This window comes from Lytechinus variegatus, chromosome 2, assembly GCF_018143015.1.
Source record: "Lytechinus variegatus isolate NC3 chromosome 2, Lvar_3.0, whole genome shotgun sequence".
NCBI lineage: Eukaryota > Metazoa > Echinodermata > Echinoidea > Temnopleuroida > Toxopneustidae > Lytechinus > Lytechinus variegatus.
The window spans coordinates 12,137,938-12,161,553 of NC_054741.1; the positions used below are offsets into that span (position 1 = coordinate 12,137,938).

Below are 23,616 nucleotides of genomic sequence, written 5' to 3' on the forward strand. Positions count from 1 at the left end.
GCTAAACAGCGCGCGCGGCACATTACGGAAATTAAACCAATTACAGAGTCCGTCTCAGACCTCTCTTTGTCAAGTTGGGATTTACAGACGATTTGATTGGTCATTGAGCACAACAAAGATGGCAGCGCCCATGGCCATACTTTTCTACGTTGTCTTGCGTTAGGAGACTATTTTATCAGTTCTAACTTCATTTCTTGAATTAAAAATGGATGAAGATGAATATGGAGATGTTGACTGGAACTATGACCAGGCTGTACGTATGTTTAGTAATTCTTTTTAGCATTGTCTCAATTATCCGGGCTGGGCCTAGGCCTAGGCGCGGCGCCAACTGCACTCCGTCTCCGTACAGCTCGGCGGGCCGGGCGCGCCCGCGAACTGTGCCTGCGCCTGGGGCCTGTTGCATGAGATGGTCTTTCGTAGAACCATTCTACGTAAGAACGAGATATCGCTCAACTGTTTCACAAAGCCGATTTGGGCGATACGAAGAATGGTCCTTGGAAAGACATGTCCTACGTAGGCATGATCTTATTTGCAAAACGCCCGCCACCGTCGGCATTGAGAGAAAATACGTTTACGGCAAGCCACACTGACATATCACCTTTAAGCATATTTTTTAGGGGGATGATGATGCATTTTATCTGGAATGGGGCCAAGTTATTTTTATATGGGGGCTAGTTGTCATCAATTTCAGGTCGACAAGACAACCAAAAACGGATGTCATTTTAACTCACTCCAGGGGCAATGTAGGCCCATTTTTTTTAAAATATTCTCCCTCCATCCTATCCCCACCCCTATTCCATTAAAAAAATAAATTTGAACTATCAAAATGGGCAGCACTGCACTATCTCTCTGACCGCTCATGCTTTCACATTGTAGACAATTAAACAACTTGAAAACAATTTCTTTAAAAGAAATTATGTAAGGAAAAAAGTATTTAATAACGTTCAGCTAAAAGAAAAGGAACAATACAAAACTAAGATGTTAAACATGCTAAATCATTTATTTATCTTTATTTCATTTTCATTATGATTATCATTTTTTGATGAGATTCATTTTAATCAATGAAAATGAATTCTTGGATTTGGGATACGGTGAAACAAACAAAATCTGCAGTATAGCTAATTTAATTTAAGATACAGATTAGACCTATAGCTCACGAATCCATAGACAATAATTACAAATGAAGATAAGTTTATCAAATGAAATATTAAAGTCCATGCGAATAGGCGCATTTCAAATCGTAGGGTAGGCCCCGGCTCCTATGTATTATGTCATGTTAAAAGAATTGAAATGTTGAACATATTTTGTGTATTCTCAAATCTTATATTATAATTATAAGCTTCCATAAATCAAGTGATCAACTTTAAATATGACCAACGTTTATGATCGTTGTAATTTTTAGCATTATTTCTGTTAATAGTATTTTTTCCATTGCGGATTGCACAACTTTTTCTATGTTTTAATTATTATTGCAAAGCACAACTTTGTTCACTTGGACATGTTTGCCGCAATGTTTATGTTCCTTGTCTTCGGTTAGTTATCATGCAACTGAGGTATGTTTATACTCTAAATACTCACATTTGTATTCTTGCGTTATATCTAACAAATAAAATAAATAAATTTGATTTTTCACACGCAGCCTCTTATATTTTCCTTTTTAGTCTCATACAATCAGACACTGTTGATTTTGTTTACTCCATTCAAACCCTATTTTTACCTCTACAAATAACATATTAACACATAATTTGCAAAATTATCACTATATATAAGTATTCTATAAAAATACAGAATATTGAACAAATAAAATGTCGAAATTACTTAGTTAAATCAATTTTTATATCGGACAAGGGTCTCTTTCGTTGAAATATCAATGAAAGGTGTCTCTAAAAGGACACTGTGTTATAGATAAGGGAAATAATGACGATTTCGATTTTATTCAGTTATGTTTGTGAATCTTCAATTTTTTGTCTCACCTGCGAAGCAAAGTGAGACTATAGGCGCCGCTTTTCCGACGGCGGCGGCGTCAACATCAAATCTTAACCTGAGGTTAAGTTTTTGAAATGACGTCATAACTTAGAAAGTATATGGACCTAGTTAATAAAACTTGGCCATAAGGTTAATCAAGTATTACTGAACATCCAATTAGAGTTTCATGTCACATAACCAAGGTCAAAGGTCATTTAGGGTCAATGAACTTAGACCATGTTGGAGGATTCAACATCGAAATCTTAACCTGAGGTTAAGTTTTTGAAATGTCATCATAACTTAGAAAATATATAGACCTAGTTCATGAAACTTGGACATAAGGTTAATCAAGTATCACTGAACATCCTGCATGAGTTTCACGTCACATGACCAAGGTCAAAGGTCATTTAGGGTCAATGAACTTTGGCCGAATTGGGGATATCTGTTGAATTCCCATCATAACTTTGAAAGTTTATGGATCTGATTCATGAAACTTAGACATAATAGTAATCAAGCATCACTGAAAATTTTGTGCAAGTTTCAGGTCTCATGATTAAGGTCAAAGGTCATTTAGGGTCAATGAACTTTGACCGAATCAGGGGTATCTGTTGAATTACCATCATAACTTTAAAAGTATGTTGGTCTAGTTCATAAAACTTTGACATAAGAGTAATCAAGTATCACTGAACATCCTGTGTGCATTTTAGGTCACATGACCAAGATCAAAGGTCAATGAACTTTGGCTATAATGGGGATATCTGTTGAATTACCATCATAACTTCGCAAGTTTATTGATCTGACTTTTGAAACTTGGACAAAAGAGTAATCAAGTATCATTGAATATCTTGTGCAAGTTTCAGGTCACATGATCAAGGTCAAAGGTCATGTGAGGTCAATGAACTTTGGCCACATTGGGGTTATTTGTTGAATTACCATCTCTGTAAAGTATATTGGTTCATAAAAGGTGGAAATAAGAGTAACCAAGTATCACTGAACATCTTGTGGGAATTATACAGTGCGTATCAAAAAAAAGTTTACACTTTGAAAAAGCCCTGGGAATAAAAAAAAATATACAACATGTGGGTATTTTTTTCACATATAATCTTTGGTTCTGGTCTCATCTATCCAATGCAAATAAAAGTTTTGTCAGAATGTTACATTTGAGTGAGCACTGTCCATTTCTGTAAAGCTTGCAGAAATCTGTTTGCGCAGAAATGCTCGTTTTTACGCTGCAGGGCGGGGAAAGGGCGAAATCAAACTTAACCTGCGAAAGATTTATCATACATTTCCCTTGCACTTTTAGTTAATTGAACTAAAACGGATACATTCAAGCATTTTGTAACAATTTTGCCACCCAAATTGAAATTTCTAAACTTATTAAGCACCACTTTTACTTATTTGTGCCAGCTGGATCTGAAGACATAACTGAGCCTGAACAAAAGTTTATTTCAGACATCTCCTGCATTTTTTCACTAAATTTTTATCATTGAAAGTGGGTTTACATTTCATTTTCATTTAATACTTGTTTCTCAGAACTTTTCCCAAGCTTAGCAATGATTAACAAAATGTAAATCAAGCTTAAGCCATTCCATGTAAATCACAGCTCATTGTAAAGCAAATGTCGTCACGATGGCCTCGGTGTGTGGGGCGAAATGCACTCTTCGAAGTGTTTTGGGCAGGGAAACAAGTCAAACAAGGTAGAAGATATCTTCAAATCAATTTTACTAGCTAATTTCCATGTGTTCTTTATGATTAAGGTCTACTTTTATTCAAAAAACTATTTCAAAGTTCTGCGCAAATAATTTTTCACTAACTTTTCAAAAGTAAGTGATGCTCACTCAAGCGGAAATATTTTTCGACAGTTATATCGTCATTTGCTTTAATGGACATGTACCAATGTTAAAATGTGGAAAAATCTTCAGGATATTACAAATGCATAATTTTACAGGATTTTTTCAAAGTGTAAACTTTTTTTGATACGCACTGTAGTAGTTTTCAAAGTCAGCACTGCTGCTATGTTGAATCGCGTGATGCAGGTGAGACGGCCAGAGGCATTCCACTTGTTGTCAAAAATGGTTCCTTTGATCAAATTTAAGTGTAAACTTTGATTTATACATGAGATTAGAGTCATATCTTCAGAACTTATTCTTAGAACTCCTATAGTTCACTGGCAATCTTAAACTTGAGTGAGAAATGTTTGCACTTAGTGTTAATGACATTGGATCAATTACCATAATTTTTGTCACTTTCATGTACAATGCATGTACAAATCCAATGCAAATTGTGTTTTTAGCCATAATTCATATGTGTATCATTATTTCTACGCTTACTGATTTATAAACTCAATAATTTTGTGTTTTTTATGATCAGGATAAATTCAGCAATGAAAAAAAAACGATGAAAAACAATTTAAAGTCAGGAAACGAAGAAATACAAAGAAATTTTTAAAAACAATAGAATACATAAGGAAATATACTTGTGATAACAATTTTTTCTTAAAAGTATATTTGATCAGAATCCTACAAAGCGCCTACTCCTCTGCCTCCTGATCCACCTGCTCCGCCACGCCCTACCTTATGTCATACATACTGCTGCCAATTTTTATTGTGCACGCTATTAGCTCTATTGTTAAGCTTTAAAGTGAGATATCAACTAGGCTGATAGGACAAGGGGTTGGTAATCTTAATCACAACATTTTTTTGCTGTCAACATTTTGGAAAATGTAACTCCACCACCCTTTTTAGGCTACCAGCTAATGACATGTGACCAAACACAGATTTTTTACCAACATCTGCTCAGATTTGATATGAAAAAAGCAAACAAAAACTTAAAATTTACGCATGATATGATATATGAAGAAAAAAAATCACACTAATTCTTTCTGACATTATTAATCAAGAATATCTTAACCCATCTAGCTTGCGTCCGGAATCAGGATGTAATTTGTCACGCACAAAAATAATTGTTTTTCGAGGAGGGTATGCGGCAAGGGTAATGCAAATAAAACAGTGGTAAATATCAAATAAATTTACCATATTCATAATTTTCATAATATTTGAAATAGCAAGTACATATTTTTCTTTCATCTATTTCCTCTAATTGTCATTTTTAAAGCACAAATATAAAGGTGTCAGGTGATAGGATGCACTACCATGCAACACAGAGCTGAGGGGCTGGTCCAAAAGTTTTGATTGTCCCGGGGGGGGGCCACTTACATTGACGAGTGGATACCATGCGCGACCAAAAAAAAACACGTAAAAAGGATGTCTTTTTCACGATAGGGCACGTTACGTACGTAACGTGATAAGGGTGTCAAAAACACAAAAATAATGAAAAAAGGGTATCTATTTCGTTAGGAAAATTACGTGTTTAGGGTCGAATTTGCGGGGATGATAAAAGAAAATTAAAATGTTTTATAAAGGATGTCCTTTTTGCCCCAACACTTCGTGTTTAGAGTCCGATTTGCGCGAGGTGTAGAATGTGGGGTCGTACTAAACCAAATAAGTTAAAGCCGACGACCGAAGGACCCGTAACAATAAAACATTCCTGTACTTGTTTAGGGGTTCATTTCAGGGAATATTTGCCAAGTGTATCGTTTTGTCTTCAATACTTGTTAAGGGTAGGGTTTCACACGCCAATACTTGTTAAGGGGTGCATTTTCAGAATATGGAAATTACGTGTTTAGGGTGCTTTTCGAGACCCCATGGTCGCGCATGGTATCCACTCGTGAATGGAAGTGGCCCCCCCGGGTGATAGTCCCAGAAAACAAGGATATTCTCATAAACCAAGACTAGATGTAATCATGTCATGATAAATTGAGATGATCCTTTTTTATACCTTAATATACATGGGGACAGTTTTTTTCACTTACCCCTACGGAACATAGATGGCAATTACGGGAATATAGCATGCTAAAAATAGATTCAGTGACATCGATTCCCCTCAGTTCACCGTCTATTTTTCATGACTTGCCGTCTTCCAATAATCTTGTTATATGTTTACATTGACTAGCACACATGATTGGTGTTGGCACTTGACAGGTGAATCTTACTAGATTTCTTGTGTGGAGAAACATTTGAAAACTTAAGACAGTCCCTGTAACTTGGGACAGTTTTCTGACCATTATCACTACTGTTTAGAAAAATTATTAAAATATTACTTTTGTAACCCAAAATACTAATTTCCGTATGGCTACAGTTGCAGTTTAATTTTCATTTGTAACTTGTGTTTACCAGACAAAAGCGCTCAAAAACTTGAATTTTTGCATATTTTTGTGGAAAGTAAAATTGAAAGAAAATTTTCCCTCGACAATCTCTAATTTCTAAGTTAGAAAAAATAATTCAACGAATTTGATTTAGTTGAGAGCCAAGTTGCATGTTTATGATGAATAGTTGTAATGGAAACTGACTCTTTATACGGTGTGAATAAACATAAGACAGAAGCTGTAGACCTGTATGGGTTTGATAAATGGATGTCTATTATTATTCCTCTTATTCAGGAAGCCCCAGTGGACGAGGATGAAGAGGAGGAAGAAGATGAGGATCCTGATAGATACAAAGAGAATGAAGATATCCAGAAAGAATGTCTGGAAGCCTTTGCTAGTACAGATTACATTATGGAACCAGGGGTCTTCAAGGATCTCAAGAGGTAAAAAGTACATATGTAAAGATTTTATTTTCTGATTCAAACAGGTTTTTTTTAGGAAGGCTACTTCATAACTTAGTCGATGAGTGGACAAAGATCTTTCCCATGGTTTGGGAAACTTTGGGGGTAACAAGAGAACTGGAAGTGGAGGAACTTTGATCTTGAAGGGGTATAGCTCTTCATTAATGAAATGAGGTACTGGGGGCAAGAACCATGCACACAATGGAACGTTAACAACAAAATCTTAGAAATGAAACATTGTTTCACAGTGTAAGAATTGCAAAAAGGAGTAATGTGAGTGCACCTGGTGGGAAGAGAAACATATGAGCCAGCAGTTTGAAGTTTTTGGAGTTTTTATAGTTGATTCTGGGGAAGATTGAACAAAAGAGAGTTACCAAAACTGAGACGGGAAGCAATTAAGCATGAGCCAATTTTTCCGTAGCAGACTGAGACAAGTATTTTCTAATAAACCCAGTATTATTTTAGTCCAGCTCACCGTTAGTGTTTCTGTGGTTGCTTCTTTTTATTGATATCTGTAGGTATTTCAAAGCAGGAGGAGGCCCAGAACAGGTTGTTGTTTTGTTATCAGAGAACTACACTGCTGTAGCACAGACTGTTAATCTCCTCGCAGAGTGGCTTATATTCACAGGTATGTGACATATCAGGGATGTATTTGTTGATGGATATTTTTGACTTTTTTGGCAATGCCAAATCAGATTATGAAGTGATCCACATTTTTATATCATTTGATAGATAATTAATTTCACTTACATGTACATCCCTGCTGATCAAGTAGGGAGGGGGCGTTTATGGTTGCACTTTTCAATCCATCGTTCTGTCCGTCCCCGCCCCCCAAAAAAAAAAAAAAGAAAAGAGAGAAAGAAAGAAACCTGCTGAATGACTTAAAATATTAGAAAAGATTTTCATAATTCTTGGTGTAAATTGGTAATCCATACTGAAGTACATGTCAAGTTTAATTTCAGATTCCACCGGTCAATGGTAAAAAATCACAGCCTCATGCAATAAACAAGGATTTCTATGTCTTGTAGACAGTAGGACACATGACATGTCTAATTTATATAAAAATTTGTAGAGGCAGGAGAGCTCACTTTCCCTTTTTTTCCCAACATATTTTGTGATGGTTGGTTGATGTATTGTGTATTTATTTACACTGTTGTATTTTAGGTGTAAATCCTACTGAAGTTCAACAAATGGTGGAAGATCACCTTAAAGTGCTGATTGTCAAACATTTTGATCCAAAGAAAGCTGATACTATCTTCAGTGAGGAAGGAGGGGTGAGTATGATTTCTGGCTACGATTGATTGGCATTTAAGTCTCTCCTATTTGTATTGGAAATTTCTACAAATTCCATGATACTTGTTGAAAAATTGATATTTGGTAATAATTGCTCCAGCAGTAAATCTTCTTATTGAAACCCAACCCACCCAATTAATATGAACCAAAATCCTTTCACAACCCTTGTACTAATTGTTTGCCTTCTAGAAAATAAGACAAGTAATAATGTTGCGGAGCAAATGGGAAGTGTCATTATACATTCAAAGTTCTAGAAATCATCTGTGCTGAACTATTGCATTATGGTTGATTTTAACTTTCTAGTTGTTTTTTGTGTAACTGTAAATAGATTTTTTTTTTAGCTTAAAGTCTAATTTGTTTGCATATGAGTATTAAACTATTAATGTGATGTTGCATATTAAAGATTTACAGCAATGTAGATTGCAAATAATTTTGTGCTTGACTAGAAGGAATAAACAGGGAAAATCTTGCCGTTTTTTTTTCCAGCCATATAGATTGTTCTATATAAAATGTTATCAAAGGATGACTTGTCAGATGTGCAACCAAGACTTTACAATTATATTTATGGATGATGGAATGTAAGTCACTATCTTTTACATCTCTATCAGACACCAGCATGGTTAGAAGCGATGATTCAACACAGAACATGGAGGGCGCTCTTTTATCAGCTCGCAGAATCATACCCAGACTGCCTCATGTTGAACTTTACTATCAAGGTCAGTTGTTTAACAGGGAAGTTTAACCTGATTTAATTTTGGTTTAAAAAAAAAAAACAATGAAAAGAAATATATTTGTGAAGCCAGGTTTGGTGAAAATCCAACAAAGAATCACGACATGTAAGTTATTCCATGAAATGCTCTCCAGATGATATACGTATGTAAATGAACTGGGGCATTTGTAGAAAGGGTTGCGATCAAATGCAACATAATTTCCAACCAATGAAACATGCTTATTAGGGACTTGTGCTTCTTTTTTCGTGGTTGAGCTCAAACGCAACTCATGGTACTGTAATGGGCCCCTAGAGGCTTTTATAAGTTGGAAATCATTTCAAGAGCATTTCATAAACGAATAGTCTGTGATCTTCATTGAAAACTGTTACATGCTACTAAAATCCTTGCATCTGATTGGCTTAGAGCAAATTCGTCAATGAAAGTCACTGATATGATGCCTCATGAAACACTTCCCTGGTTGAACCATTTATCACCTGTCTTTGCAGCTTATATCTGACGCTGGTTTCCAGGGTGAGATTGGGGTTGTTACCACGGCTTGCCATGAGATTGGAGTCTTCTCCAAGGTCCTTCAGACATCCATCAATAAACTCCTAGAAGGGGGAGAGGAGGCCATAGTTAAACATCTACCTGAATTCAGTGTAAGTCATTAATTCAAGAATGATACATTAATGCCTGTGGAATTTTAATAATAGATATGATTAATAAACAATAGTTATTATTTTTAAAGGCATAGTTAACATTACAATGGTCTTATTTAAAAGAAAAAATGCTGAAATTTAATTCATAGTTGTATTCAATATTGTCCATATGGATTAAAAACCACCCAGGAAGGACACAAAAATCAAACTCATGCAGACACTTTCAAGATCTCTGTAATTGATTTCCTTTATTTCACTTTTTAAAGCACTAAATAGTGATTTTGGGGGCCTAATCTTTCTGGACTTTGTTATGTTAACATATCACAGACACAGTTGACCTTGAGACCTTGCAGCTGAGATTTTAACTTATGCTTTTAATGTGTATCTCAGGAATTCCCAAAAGCATTTGTAATTTTGTGAAAGAGCTTCATGAAACACTCATCATTTCAGTAACAGATCTAGCCAGGTTAAACACATTACAATTTCAGGGGCCGTATTGTTTTTACATAAAAGCCAGCCTCTCAAAACTCTTGTGTCTAATGTGGCTGGACCATTGTTACACTTTTGTCCCTTTTCTCTTGTAGAAAATGGTTTGTCATGGTCAGCACACATTCCTTTACGCTGAGGTAATGATGCAGCTACTGGCCAGGCAAGATGGAGGGGAATCAATCATCAGGAGATTATGTCAAGAAGTTCAGGCTGTTGGACATCAGAGGTATGTTCAGTTTGAGGATCATCAAATGATTTTGTGAGAAGGGAATTCACTTCATTCCATCATACAAATTACACCTTCATCGATATGTTAGTTAACAAGCATAAATTTGTATGCAGCCTCCTTAGGAATAAATTTTGCATGGTCATCCTAAATGAGGTGTCCTGTCATTTCTTCTCTATTCTTTGACTAATTTATGAGTTCTAGTAAAACTTTTTGTAAGGAGTAACACTGGACAGTTGTATATGTAGTGTTCATTCAGTTGACTATGATTTTTAGTTTTATTTTCATGAGAAAAGTAAAAAAGAATATAATTAATATATGTAATACGACTTCAAGAAAGGATATGGACCTACCATGAAAGACAATGGGCCAATGCCAGTTATCAGCAATGTTCTTTCCATACTCTGGGATTCTTAACTATTCTTTTGAATCTTCATATTTTTAAGACAAGGCAACACATATGGACATTTTTTTTTACATCACAAATGGGAAAAATCACAAGAAGGCATGACAATCTCCAAAGCCAATCAAAGGGGCATTAAAGCCTATCGGAAGGGAATCAACACCCGCTGTAAAGCCAGCTGCTTATGCCCCAAACCCATCTCTGGCCAAACATGACAGTCATTGTCTGAGGAAGCACATGACAAAAAAAATATTGATCAATTTCATTGGCTTATTTCAAATTGATTGTGTAAAGATTTTTTTTTTTTCTTTTTGCTGATAGGGGTGAAGGGGTAACCCAGATCAGTCTTGCGGTCAGTAGCGCCACTGCCTACCCTCGGGCCTGCCAAGCACTGGTCTCCATGATCTCTCGCAAGGCCCTCAACCCTGCCGACATGACAGTGGTATGTATGTACAGTGTATGTTGTATTCCATATGCTTAGAATGTTGCTGTCCAATTAGTGGATAGTGAATCGTGTCTACCAAACACAGGGAGGTATTTTACTTTTAGCTGATCTCTCAGGTTAACAGATTTGATCTATAGAGTCGCAATGAGAGTTATCATTATCTTGGCAATGTGCATAAAGAAAATACATTGCACTGTTCTTCTTCTGTTTTTAGTTCAGACCACCTTTTGGTGTATTATCATACTATTTTTAGTTTTTCGGTGGAGCAGCAGCTGCATTATACTGGGTTAACACCCTACTCGTTGACAAATAGTGTATTGGTTTGGACACGCATAGGTTGTGACTTTTCTTTACATAGGACAAGCATTTGCATCCTTTTTGATGGATGGAGTGTTTTCCAACTGCATTCACACCTGCACTGTATATCCTATCTTTGGTAAAAATGCATCTCACTTTGCATGCGATTAAAGCAAACAAGTGCTTGCTACAAGAAATCATTAAACTTCATGTTAGAGAATTTTATTAGAGAATTCTGTTTTTTCTCTGCAATTAGATCATTTCTGAAGTAGAATATACATGTAAAACAAGTAATCAGTTCATGGTTTCAGTTGATGAGAAAACTATCATATCCTTGGCAATATATGATTGCAATATTTTTCACTAGCTTGCACTTGCTTTTTTCAAAAAGAAAGCTTAGTAGTCTATATAACCAGATATGACTGATTATAATTATTAAAGAAGATCTTTTTATTATATCTCATTCTTCTTACTAGCTTTATAAGATGTACAGTGATCCAGACCCCCCTCCTGTGGAGTTAATAAGGGTTCCTCAGTTCTTCACCCTTTTCATCGAGGCACTCTTCAAACCTGGTGCCACCATTAACCCGGATCACAGACCAAAGTATACTTACCTTCTAGCCCATGCTACCTGTGCTCATGAAACATGGAGACTGGTGAGTAGATGATGACAATAATGGTGGTGGTGATGGTGCTGGTGGTGGTGGAGGTGGTGGTGCTGGTGGTGATGGTGGTGATGGAGGTGGTGGTGGTGATGGTGGTGACGGTGGTGGTGATGGTGGTGATGATGGTGGTGGTGGTGGTGGTGGTGGTGATGATGGTGGTGGTGGTGATGGTGGTGGTGTTTGTGGTGGTTGTGGTGGTGGTGGTGGTGGTGATTTTGCTAGTGGTGATGTTGATGATGAAGGTGGTGATGTTGGTGATGAAGGTGGTGATGATAGTGATGATAATGATGGTAGTGACGATAATGACGATGGTGGTGGCGATGCTGTTTGTTGGGTATGATAATGTTGATAATGGTTGTTGGTGATGGTCATGCTGTGGACGGTGGTGGTTTGGTTGACTGACAGAAACGATAAATAGCAATGATTGTTCTTGTGATTCAGGGGCAGCTGTTTCCTGTGATTATCATGAAGATAAATTAATTGAAGAAGATTTTGATAAGAAAGCAAAACAAGGGTGCAATTAGATGAATGACATTTATTAAAAAGGAAAATTAATTAACTTGCAACAAGAAACAAAGTATGAAATGACTTGGTGATGATGTTGCAAACCATAAATGTATATAGTGTATAATATTTGTAACTTTTATAATACCCTTAAACCAGGGATGTAATCAAGTCTGGTACTTCCGTATCACAAGGTCACTAGAGAAAACCTTCGTCAATGGATTTTGTACAGATGATTCGGCCCAAGACCAAGCCTGACATAATAGCCTCAAGGTCTATCTCTACTGCATCCCTGTCTCAAACACAGGACAGGACAATGTCTTCTTTATTTTTTTTTTTGGCAATTTTAATGCTATTATTCAGCCTTTCATTCTACTTCTCTCGCAAACAGGGTAAGAGAACATCAGTAACAAAGGACGAGCTGAAGGCCACCAACGTAGCCATAGAGAAGATACATGCTATCTGCAGCTCAGGCAAGAAAGGGGAATCAGAACTGAGTATGGAACTCACTACAGTCTATCAGTGTATCAGGTATGGTGGTGAGGAAATATGAGTGAAAAGGAAAAATAGGAGGGTGATGAAAGAGAGTTTGGAGATGGATGAAACGTACAAGAATGAGAGAGAATTGAGATATTGGCTGGAGGTCTCTACACAAAATAAGTATATTTGTTATGCAGAGGGAATTTCTTGAATGTGTGCATTTCAGTTTGTAATGGTATATTTGCATATTTTTGGGGTTTAGGTGTGCTTAAAGTAAACGCAGCATTTAATTCCAACAAGATAGAGATGAGTTCAACTGAAGCATTTTTTAATTCGAAAGTTATTTAAGTCAACTTAACTGCACTAAAATGAATTTAACTTTGATTGAAAATATTTTTTTCCTTTCAATAGATACCCTGTAATAGCAATGGGCGTGGTGTACTGGGTAGACTGTGTTGTTCAAGATCCAACATACTTCCAGAGGTTAACAGATCACACTCCTATACATCTACTTCTTCTTGATGAGGTACGAGCCAATGATTGAAATTAATTTAAATGAAATTATATTGACCTTTTACCCCCACACCACCTATAAATTTGCAAAAGTTATTTTTGTATTCTACCTCTGTTTCACTTGGAGACATTCTCAACTTATCAATCGTATATTTATATAGTAATAATTTGATAATAATAAAAAAGGGTATTTGTAAAGGGCACATAAGCTACATATCCACCTTGTGCTGAAGGAGCTCCTATATTCCCCCGGCTATGCTAGTCTTCCACTGCTCACAGCTTTTTGAGGAATAACTTTCTGTTGGTATCATCCATTTACCTCACCTAGATTGAGTGGAGCCCATTCTAGTTCAATTTTATGCTTTATTGTTCCATAATAACCTCCTCCAAACAAAGACAAGTGGAAATCAATAACCCTCATTGAGAAAACAAAAAAAAACATGGGAGTGTCCAGCTTTAGTTCTCTTTGTGTGGCCAGAGCTCAGGGAATTGAATAGTCTGTACATTGTAACTTGTATGAAAGGATTATCAGATTAGGCTAAGAATTTTGGTGGTGGTGCTTATAAGATTAGGAGTATTCTTTACTTCTTTCAAAATCAGCACACTACCTTTATGAACTAGGACATGAATGAATGGAGGCACAATTGCAACTCTGAAAAACTCTGATCACTGGCCTAGTGTACATACAGGTGTGGCTATTTGTTGAAATCAGTTAATGACAGGGATGGCCTGTTGAAGATAACAAAGCGGAATCATAATAACCAGATTTGAGACTCAGAAAATAAAACATAATTCAGTTTTACACTTTTTTTATATCTATTTTTTGCTATTTTAATTTGGAACATTGTCAGGCAAAAATGACAAGCAATTTTAGAATTTATTTGCATATGTCGGCAATTTAGAAGTGAATGATAATAAGATAACTGTCTTCTATTTAAAAAAAATCAATCTGACCCTTTGAAAATTTGGAATTTTTCTCAATTACAATGTATGGATGATTAATTGGTGGTCACATATTTTCTCAATTACAATGTATGGATGATTAATTGGTGGTCACATATTTTCTTGATTTATAATCCTCAATAATGCATGACCAGAAATAAATATCCCCATGACAGTAAACACAACATAAGTTACTTGTTACAAATTACTTAAAAGAAAATATGACATGCCTTCATTACCAAAACAGATTTCAATATGTTTTAGTAATGTCAGGTATGTCAGTTGTATGATTACAGACTGTGTTGATATAAATTTATTTTTTATTTTCACTTGTGAATGGGGCTCAGCTTCCGAAGCAATCTTGTTCAAACTTCGTGGGTATTGCAAGAATATTTTTGCAATCAATTGCACTATTAACTATACTACATCAATTGAAACTCCTTGTTGCACGAAGCAGAGCGAGTGATCAAGTGCAAATTTGCAAGACATATTGTTGATCTTGAAAGAGTTCATCAGCAAATCTTAGCAATATGTGGTGTAAAAAGTAAATGGAATGATAAGGGGCCTGTTGCATAAAACTTTTTACCTGAGAAAACTCAGGTAAAAACTGAAAACTAAGGTTAGTCTGATTTCTGCCATTGACTTTAACACAGGGCAAAAACTCTGGTAAAACAACCTGAGATTTCTCAGGTAAAGAGTTTTATGCAATGGGCCCCAGGAGTTGAATATGTCTGCCTCCAGAACATGTTTTTTTCCTATGGTGTCAAAAAGGCGTTGTTTGATTATGTTCCTTATAATAGTTAGGGTGAAGTAAACTTTTTCCAAAGTTGTGCATCTTTTGTGGAATAGCTACCGTAATGACATCATAATGAACTCATTGTCATGTCATGAGTTTTATTGTGCAACTTTAGACAATTAATGTTTAATGTGGTATAGTCAATTGTATTAAGTTAGGTGGATATATATTAGAATGTCTGGAAGATTCCTTATGAGGAAGGTGTGGTAATCTTCTAATAAGTGACAAAGATTTTTTTAAACCTTTGTATTCTAGGTTGTGAATTGTCATCAGTTACTACATTCCAAGGTTCTTGAGGTTCTTATACGACAGTTTGCAGCACCCTACCCTGAACTAGATGTCATGATTCAGGTGAATAGTCATTTCAGGGGGCCATTTCATAAGGATGTTCGTAAGTTAAGAGCAACTTTAAGAACGACTGATGATCCTTTCTTATGTGCTGAACCATTGCCAATGAATATACCACTTACCACAAGAAAGGATACCATTCATTCTTAAAGTCGCTCTTAACTTACGAACAGCTTTACGATTCAGATTCATTTATTTCGCATCTCTTTAAAATACACAAAAATACTTAAATACAAATAAAATTCTTATAAGACAGAACAGATATTGACAAGTATATAAGTAGTCATAAACAGATAGTAAAAAACAATGATCTCCACTGTACAGCGGATGAGGGGGAAAGGCAGAAAGTCATTGGCCTATCGAGGTCTATCCCCCTGAAACGCCCACCAGCTCTTATCTTCTTTGTATTATTATATAGGTGCTGGATGGAATTAACTGCTCTTCTAGTTTCAACCAGCATTAAGGAAGTAACAATTTATAAAGTTCATAATACAGTGAAACGGTGTCAAGACTACTGAAGAATATGGTCTTAATGAGCAGGTGGTCCTTATAAACAGGTCCCTACGATACATGTTCCATTTTGGAAACGATTTTACCCATGTATGACTTGTGAACATTTTGTTGTAAACATGCAAATTTCAGCCTTTTGGCTGCTTAACATGTATTGTTTTTTATACGAAATAAACAATGACTGAATTGAACCATTTAAAGGTATTGTTTAACTTTGTGAGCAGCCGATTTAAAAAATTCTCAAACCAAGATGAAACATGTGGACAAGTGCATGTATTAGAACTAATAAACCCTGAAAACAACCATTATTGAGAATGAAAAGCTAAAACTACAAGGCAAACCCTGATTTTGTAAATAGGCGTCTTATAGACGCCTAAATAGTACACATAAGTGTATGGGATGAAATTAAGATGGTGTTTCCGGTCACTTTATATTTCAATTTTTGAAGCACTAAATAATTATTTTCGAATGCAATTTTTTCTGGGCTTCATTTTTGTAACATATCACAGACACAGGTGACAAGTGTGACCTTCTAGCTCAGATTTTTTAAAAGTCAAACCAATGTTAACCAATCACTTTAACCACTACGATTACGAGAAAGGTATTGCATGTGGTACATTATGATTTCAAAAGTATTTCATCAATGAGTGACTCAATTTGCTTTTCATGCTATGTTTATTCAGAACCTAAAAAAATATATATAAATATAAATTTTTGTTTTGATTTTACAGATGGAACTAAAGAAGACAATCTTAGATCGGATGGTGCACCTGCTTAGCAGAGGCTATGTAGTACCTGTCATCAAGTATATAGCCAAGTGTGTGGAGAAACAAGACACTGATATATCACTCATCAGACATTTTGTTACAGAGGTAAACAAGCAATGCAGTGAAAGCTGGGTCCTGTTTCATAAAGACTTGTTATAATAACAAATCCACAATTTCTATGACAAATTTACTCTCAGCCAATCAGAGTGAAGGATTTCAGTAGCTTTTAATTGTTTTTGTAAATTGGTTATTTTAGCAAGATGTGACTGTGTATATAAAGTAATCTTATTTACTCTATTCTCCGTACTAACAATTATGATGTGTCATCAATATTTTCATGAAGTTGCTCTTTTGATGTGTGCAATCTAGTCCCTTTGCATGCTCATGGGCATTAAGTTTCTTTTTCAATAATTTCATGTTTTTTTAATGTGATAACCATGATTACACTGAGATGTCGTGTTAATGGCAGTGTTTATATTTTTGTGTTATTTTAACACTTTAACTTCATGATTAGGTATCGAATTATCAATCAATTTCTTACAGGAGGTAGCACAAGTTTAGTAATAACGGGGAGCATGAATGTAGTCTATAATTATTTAATACCAACATTGATGCATACACATGGGGAGATGTGTAGTTCCATTAACAGTATGACTCATCATCAGTTCTGTTGTGAACTATTGATCAGCTGTGGTATTTTATTCATCCCTTCCCAACCTGTTCAGGTCTTGGACATGATAGCCCCTCCATACACATCAGATTTTGTCCAGCTCTTCCTGCCAGTTATCGAGAACAGCGACATCACCGATTCATTACGAAGTGAAGATGGAAAAGACCCCGTTTCAGACTTCATAGGTCAGTAGAATAAACCTGTGCCCCGTTTCACAAAGCTGTTTTTAACGTTGCACACGTTGCGTATGAGTTGAATATTGCATGTCATTTGTATTTTTCAATCACTGTACATTTTAATGTAAGCCTGTAGGAAAAACAAGAGTGAGATTCACAGGCAGTTTCTCTTTGTCTTGATTGCAACTATCCACATGTAAAATATTTTTGGAAAGAGAAAAATGTACCAAGAAAAAAAATATTGCCAGTGCAGCATGTTTAAGAATGTTAATTTGAAGGTGATCATTACTCTCTTTTAAATAGGCAGCACACCCCAAAAATGAAGTCCTTTTATTAAAACTATTGATTAATTTTTAAGGAAATCTTAAGGAAGTTGTTGATGATTTAATATCTATACAAGAAACATGGTCGTAATGAGAAGGTAAGTCTTTACAGACATGTTCCTGTAATACACGTTTCCATAAGGGAATGTGATTTTAAGGGAGAATGAAATTGTGGTCTTAATAGATGGGTGGTCCTTCTATACAGGTGATTGCTGTATAAAGCAGGTTTCTCTTTCTCCCATAGTAATATTCCTTTTACATTCATTTGTCTAACCATATTATCTTTTGTTGCTTTTGCAGTACATTGCAAGACACATTTCATCATGATGTGAGTCAAACATGTGGAAAGTATGAACCTTCGGTGATCTTGAATGGTCACACTTTGATCAAGATCCAAGAATGTCCAAGAACTTCAGTCTATCATGAGGAGGAAATCTACACGTTTACCAAAGTCCACAGTGATATCGCTGAAGAAAGGGGAACGCCCTGGATTTTGAAGGATCCCCTTTCCTATAAACATACATTCAGAGATATTGCTTGGATACGGACATTATGTAGAAGTGTGGCTTCGTGGATGTCAGTCTTTTGTAATAGCATCACAGTGGTTCCTAACAGAAAACATTGCAGGAAGTGCTTATTTGGAAGTTGGAGCCAGCGAATCGAATTTGTGGTGACCACCATCAGCACAGATCTTGGGTTACTGTTTAGAACCAGTTTACATGAATCCATGCAACACAATTCTGTGTTTCATTGGATGTTACCTTGCTCCCAGGGACATTCCATAGGAAGATTTTATTAAGAGCAATGTTCTATTATAGAACAGTACACTCAAAAGATGGATCTGCCTTTGTAGTTGATGTAATCCAAGATGTGAGAAAATCTGACATTATCCTGGCCTTTATATAAGAAATAAACCCTTTATGAATGTGCCAAAGTTGGTTCATTTAGATTTTCATATGAAAGGTTATGGCAAGTAGTGAATGGTCTAATTTCCCTTTTGTATATTCAATTTCCCTTTTTTTCTAGTCATTGTTTTATTCTATTACCGGACCATTGAATCCAAAACTAATGGGGCGTTTGCAAGAAACATGCAATTGATGGCAGGGTCATTTTGGTCCAAAATCAATAACAAGTCTTGTAATCAATTGTTAACTTGCATTCAACTGCCGATTTGCTTGAAGTTTAAATTGATTTGCTATAGTTAAAATTGATATATCAATTGTAAATTTGCCACAGAAATTTGCAATTGCTTGCAAATATTGTCTTGCAACACCCTTTAAGTGATGTTAGACCTGGGTTTAGTCTAATATGATAAGACAATCATGGTTAATTGGAATTAGCCATTTGTGGCAATCAGCCAAACTGGGCTAAGAATAGTATATTGGTATCAATGGGACTATGGCCTCTCTGGACACCTGGGATAGTAAAGGACCTAGCAAAATTAATTTTAAAAATTCAAATGTAAAGACTTGTCATGGTGAATTCAGAATTCAAGATTGCTTGAAATCGTTAATATCAGCTTATACAATTTATCAATATCAATATGATCATTGGGAACAAAGAAATAGACATAGGGTCCCAAGTGAATGGAAGAATATTTATTGGATCTAATAACAAAAAGGTGTCGTTTTGAATACTAGAGCAATTGTTGAAGGTTCAATGAAGAGATATATGTATACATTGTATCAAATTCATGGGTGGTTTTGAAAAATAAACATGAATTATGCAGATCATATGCTTTTAGCGACAAGTGAATTTAATGCCACCAAAAAAGCATGCAGTCAGTTTTTCACAGTTAACTGAAAAATCTTCATCTTAATTTAATGTCATAATGTAAAGGTAATCTGTAGAAATCATGATTTTATTCCACCAGCTTGGTAAATTTGGGCCATTCATTCTGCTCTTCGTTATCATGTTCCTTGAGCATCTACAACTTTATTTAACTATCACAAAAGAATGTAAAATGAACTCTGCTTGTTTTGTGTATCATCAAATTTTATTCAAGAACAAGATAGAAATTCTCACACATTCCAATAATGAAATATAGGACGGAATTCATTTCCATAAAACATTTAGACAAAATAATTATTTATATAGTACATTGAAAGGGTGAAAACAATTTTATGCACTCTAAGTGTTCTTGATTAATTTTCAATTGCATTAGAATAAAGGAAATCCTTTATGCAATTGAGTGCAAATAAAATATATATAGTGATGTGAGTTACTTGTAAACAAGTATAAATGCATGTTCCGAATCAAAACTTTGTGACAACAAAGGCCTCATTCAAATCAAATGTAATGTTTGTAAAATATGTATATATGTACAGTTTACAATAAATGAATAAAACACATTTGTCTGCATGCCTTGTCTTCTATTCAACCTTGATAGAATTTTCATATTGTTTTCATGAGCATTATAACATCTTCACTTCAATATTCACAAAAATATCCATTACTTTTACATTTTAGATAAATATCACTTCAAATAATTTATCAATTTGACATAGAAATTCACATTTTTCAACAGGAGAAATATATAAATATATACAAATTGGTTTATAGCTACAATTATAAACAAACACTTTCACAAAAGATTATTTTCAAGGTGTTCTGAATGGAAAGAATGTATTTGGTGCTAATTTGGTTATTTTGAATACCCTCGGAAGAAAAATGGTAAGAGATAACAAGTGATTGCAGATGAAGAAGAGGAATACATGGTAAAAAGGCATGTGGTGGGCATATAGTGAGACACTATGATGATAGCAAGGGACAGAACCAGAAGTCAAAGCCCTGGCATTGCCACTAATTTAAAGCAAGTTGCAAATGCTGGCATGAAAAACAATTGGAGACTACCATTCTCGTCTGAGAATGATCCACTAGTGATCTCCTGTAGGTGTGCTTGGTCCAAACCTCGTATCAGGGTTAGAACTGATCGGAATTCTTGACAATTGCATAGGATACTATGCAAACTTAACAGTTTCAAGTATAGTAACAAGAGCTAAATTGAGGCATTGGCTTGAAAAATAGCATCCTTGTTACATCTATGCTAGTTCTTCAAGGTGTGATGCCTTTGAGATAGTATGTCCAGGATACGTTGGCAGCACCTCCTGCAGATCTGGCACAGGTCACCACCAGCTTGCCCATCTTGGGTGCCTTGGTACCGTCATTGTTGCCCTCGTAGCCAATGATGATGTTGTGGGTCTTCTTGCCCCGGACCTGGTCTCCTGTCTTGCAGGAGAAGGAAGGGTTGTCCACCTGGAAGATGAAGGCGGTGGTGTGGGAGAAGATATTCCTGAAGGGGATTGAGGTGGTGGAGCCAGCCTTGATGGTGTATGGCCCCTGGGGCTTGGGGGCAATGCAGGTGCCAAAAAGAGGGAAGGTATACTCCCCACCCAGGGGGGAGTGGAGGGTGAGGGTGCCGCGAGTCTCGCCCAGACGTGAAGGTTCAAAGTTGATGTCAAAGCTGACCTCACTACCACCACCGGATCCTGGAGCAGCAGTGATGTTCTTATCACAGTGAAAGTCATTGTTGTCAATCTGTATTGAGAAAAAGGCATGGGAAATTCTTAGTCTTAGTCAATCAGGGCTCTAACTTTTGCTATAAAAACCTCAATTTTCTAAAATAGGGCTTTGCACAAGATTCATCTGAAAGCTTAGAATATCACTTTCTTGTAACCTTATAGCATGACAACAATAAAGAATATTCCCCATACTTAACATTGGCTTCACTCATCTACATAAACCTAACCCTAAAGTAACACATTATCAGAGTAGTTTGGGGATGGAATAAGGCATTAAGGTTGAAAACGCCACTTTTCCACAAATAATGGATTTGCCTTTACTTCTTGTATTCAGTTTTCCCATGAAACTTATATTAAAAAAGAAAATAAATATTCTATTGACACATTTTATCATCTATGAAGATTTCAATCATGAATTTCATTGACAAAACCACTAACCTTGCAAGAATATTCAGTCTTCACTTTGGCAAAGTTTGTAAACTTTGTAGTCTGTGTATGGTTCCCACCCAGTGAAGCCCTGAAGAAGACAGCCTTCTCTGGCCCTGCTGCTGTGGCGGTCAGCTGAAGGTCATAGGCGTACTGTCCTAACTCATTGCTAGCTAAGGTCATCTTGCCAGAGACCTCACCGGTCTTAAGAGGAAGATACTCGAAGTTCAAGACACCCTGATGGAATATGTTACACAAGACAGTGGATGAGTATAATGACCCGAATTTGGAAACTGGTTTAACTTAAACTGCCTATCTAAATCTTTACTTTAACTATGGGTACCCATATCTGGCAAGATATCCAATAGAAGATGTTCCATTTATCAGAAATTTCTCACTCAAACTTGAAAACTGTCTGAGGATAATAATCACATTATAACACAGCTCACAAAAGAAACAGATTCTTTAAATTCTTAGCCCTTTTGGCTTCCCATAATGTTAAAACAGATTTAGACCAGAGAATTCAAGACTATGATTTTGATATGACCCATAAATGTGAGAGATATCAAGGCAGTACTTAAAACATGAAACCAAAGACCTAAAATTATGTGAACTATCTTTTATAGGAAAACTCATCTGAGTTTAAAACCCCTGGCTTGTGCATCTTTCTTGTAGACTTTTTCAATAGTCCTGGATGAGGCATATTTCTCTTTTATTCCAAGCATGGCTAAAAACTATCGACTTTTAATGGATCATTCAAGTCTTAAAAAGAAGAAATCAATGGTGACAAGACATTAGCTCCAATGACAATTGCTCAGGCTCAATTTCATAAGATACATTGTTAGGGTTTTGGTTGCAAAAGGGTTTTATGTTAGGTTTAGGGTAGGGATTAGTGTGTGGAATTTAGTGCAGGCAATTGTTGCCGCTGGAAATGTCATAGAATCTGTATCTTAAAGGGGAATCCAGCCTTGGCCAAAACATGTTCTGCTGGGAAGGAGAAAAATGAATTTAACAGAATGGCGAAAGTTTGAAAGAAATCGGACAAGCAATAAGAAAGTTATAGCTACTTTAAAATTGAGATCACTAATAGTATGTAGATTTCAAATTGGCAACTGGGTAAGTAAATTATGACAAGGGGCAAGGACAACTTTCCCATAGGCCACGTACTTTATTATCAGGGATTTGTGGTTTTCTCCTAAGTACCCATTCCCCTGGGGCAGTAATCGTAATATAATCCAGGTAGTATAATGTTTTATGTCCTTATGAAAGAAAAATATAATTTGAAATAAAACTTTTGGGAAAAATGACATTTTAGCCATAATATGTATTGGAGTACATGGAAGAGTAGTCCTTGCCTTACATCACTATGACATCCCATATGCAGCCAATTTGAAGTCTCCATGGGTATAGTGATTACCAATATTTACAACTTTTAAAAATTCATAACTCTCTTGTTTGTCCAATATTGTTCAAACTTTCACCTATCAACTTGTCTGATTTTTCTTTTTCTAATAACATCAAGTTTTTATTTGGGCTAGATTCCCCTTTAACATACTGAGAGCAAGCCTTACCTCTGATTGTGGAGGTACAATAAGCTGAGGCGGGACCATGATATCATTGATGGCACAGTTAGTCTGGAAGGTGACGGGTAATGACAGGGGGTTCTCAAGGGGGTGTGGGAGGTACTCAGACGGACTGGTGTGCTCATCTCCACCATGTCAATGATACCCGGTGGCGTACTCTTGAAGGTGATGTAGTAGAACTGGAACTCGTTGGTCTGCTCATTACGGAATAAGATCTGTAGTAGGGACAAGGAATAATAA

The 23,616-nt window shown here is 35.9% G+C and overlaps 2 protein-coding genes across 2 annotated transcripts in view; one reads left to right on the forward strand and one right to left on the reverse strand.

Moving 5' to 3' along the window:
* Positions 1–96: 96 nt before the first annotated feature.
* LOC121407339 (negative elongation factor D-like) lies at positions 97–20,197 on the forward strand. Its single transcript, XM_041598377.1, has 15 exons — positions 97–253; positions 6,464–6,612; positions 7,149–7,258; positions 7,795–7,904; positions 8,532–8,639; positions 9,140–9,292; positions 9,877–10,007; positions 10,732–10,852; positions 11,629–11,808; positions 12,713–12,852; positions 13,213–13,327; positions 15,308–15,403; positions 16,642–16,782; positions 17,403–17,532; positions 18,147–20,197. The coding sequence occupies exons 1-15, from the start codon at positions 206–208 to the stop codon at positions 18,176–18,178; spliced, it is 1,764 nt and encodes a 587-aa protein (XP_041454311.1). The 5' UTR covers positions 97–205; the 3' UTR covers positions 18,179–20,197.
* Positions 20,198–20,604: 407 nt separating this feature from the next.
* The window catches only part of LOC121407342 (hydrocephalus-inducing protein homolog), a 95,063-nt gene continuing 92,051 nt past the window's right edge, over positions 20,605–23,616 (reverse strand). Inside the window, 4 exon segments of the mRNA XM_041598380.1 lie at positions 20,605–21,383; positions 21,806–22,030; positions 23,365–23,465; positions 23,468–23,591. Of these exon segments, the coding sequence (XP_041454314.1) occupies positions 20,901–21,383; positions 21,806–22,030; positions 23,365–23,465; positions 23,468–23,591 (933 nt within the window). The 3' untranslated portion in view covers positions 20,605–20,900.

Excerpts from the sequence above, each read along its gene's own strand:
- LOC121407339 (XM_041598377.1), top strand. The coding sequence starts at position 206 with ATGGATGAAGATGAATATGGAGATGTTGACTGGAACTATGACCAGGCT. Across the intron at positions 7,905-8,531 it reads TCTTCAGTGAGGAAGGAGGG|ACACCAGCATGGTTAGAAGC; the intron begins GTGAGTATGATT and ends CATCTCTATCAG. Across the intron at positions 8,640-9,139 it reads TGTTGAACTTTACTATCAAG|CTTATATCTGACGCTGGTTT; the intron begins GTCAGTTGTTTA and ends CTGTCTTTGCAG.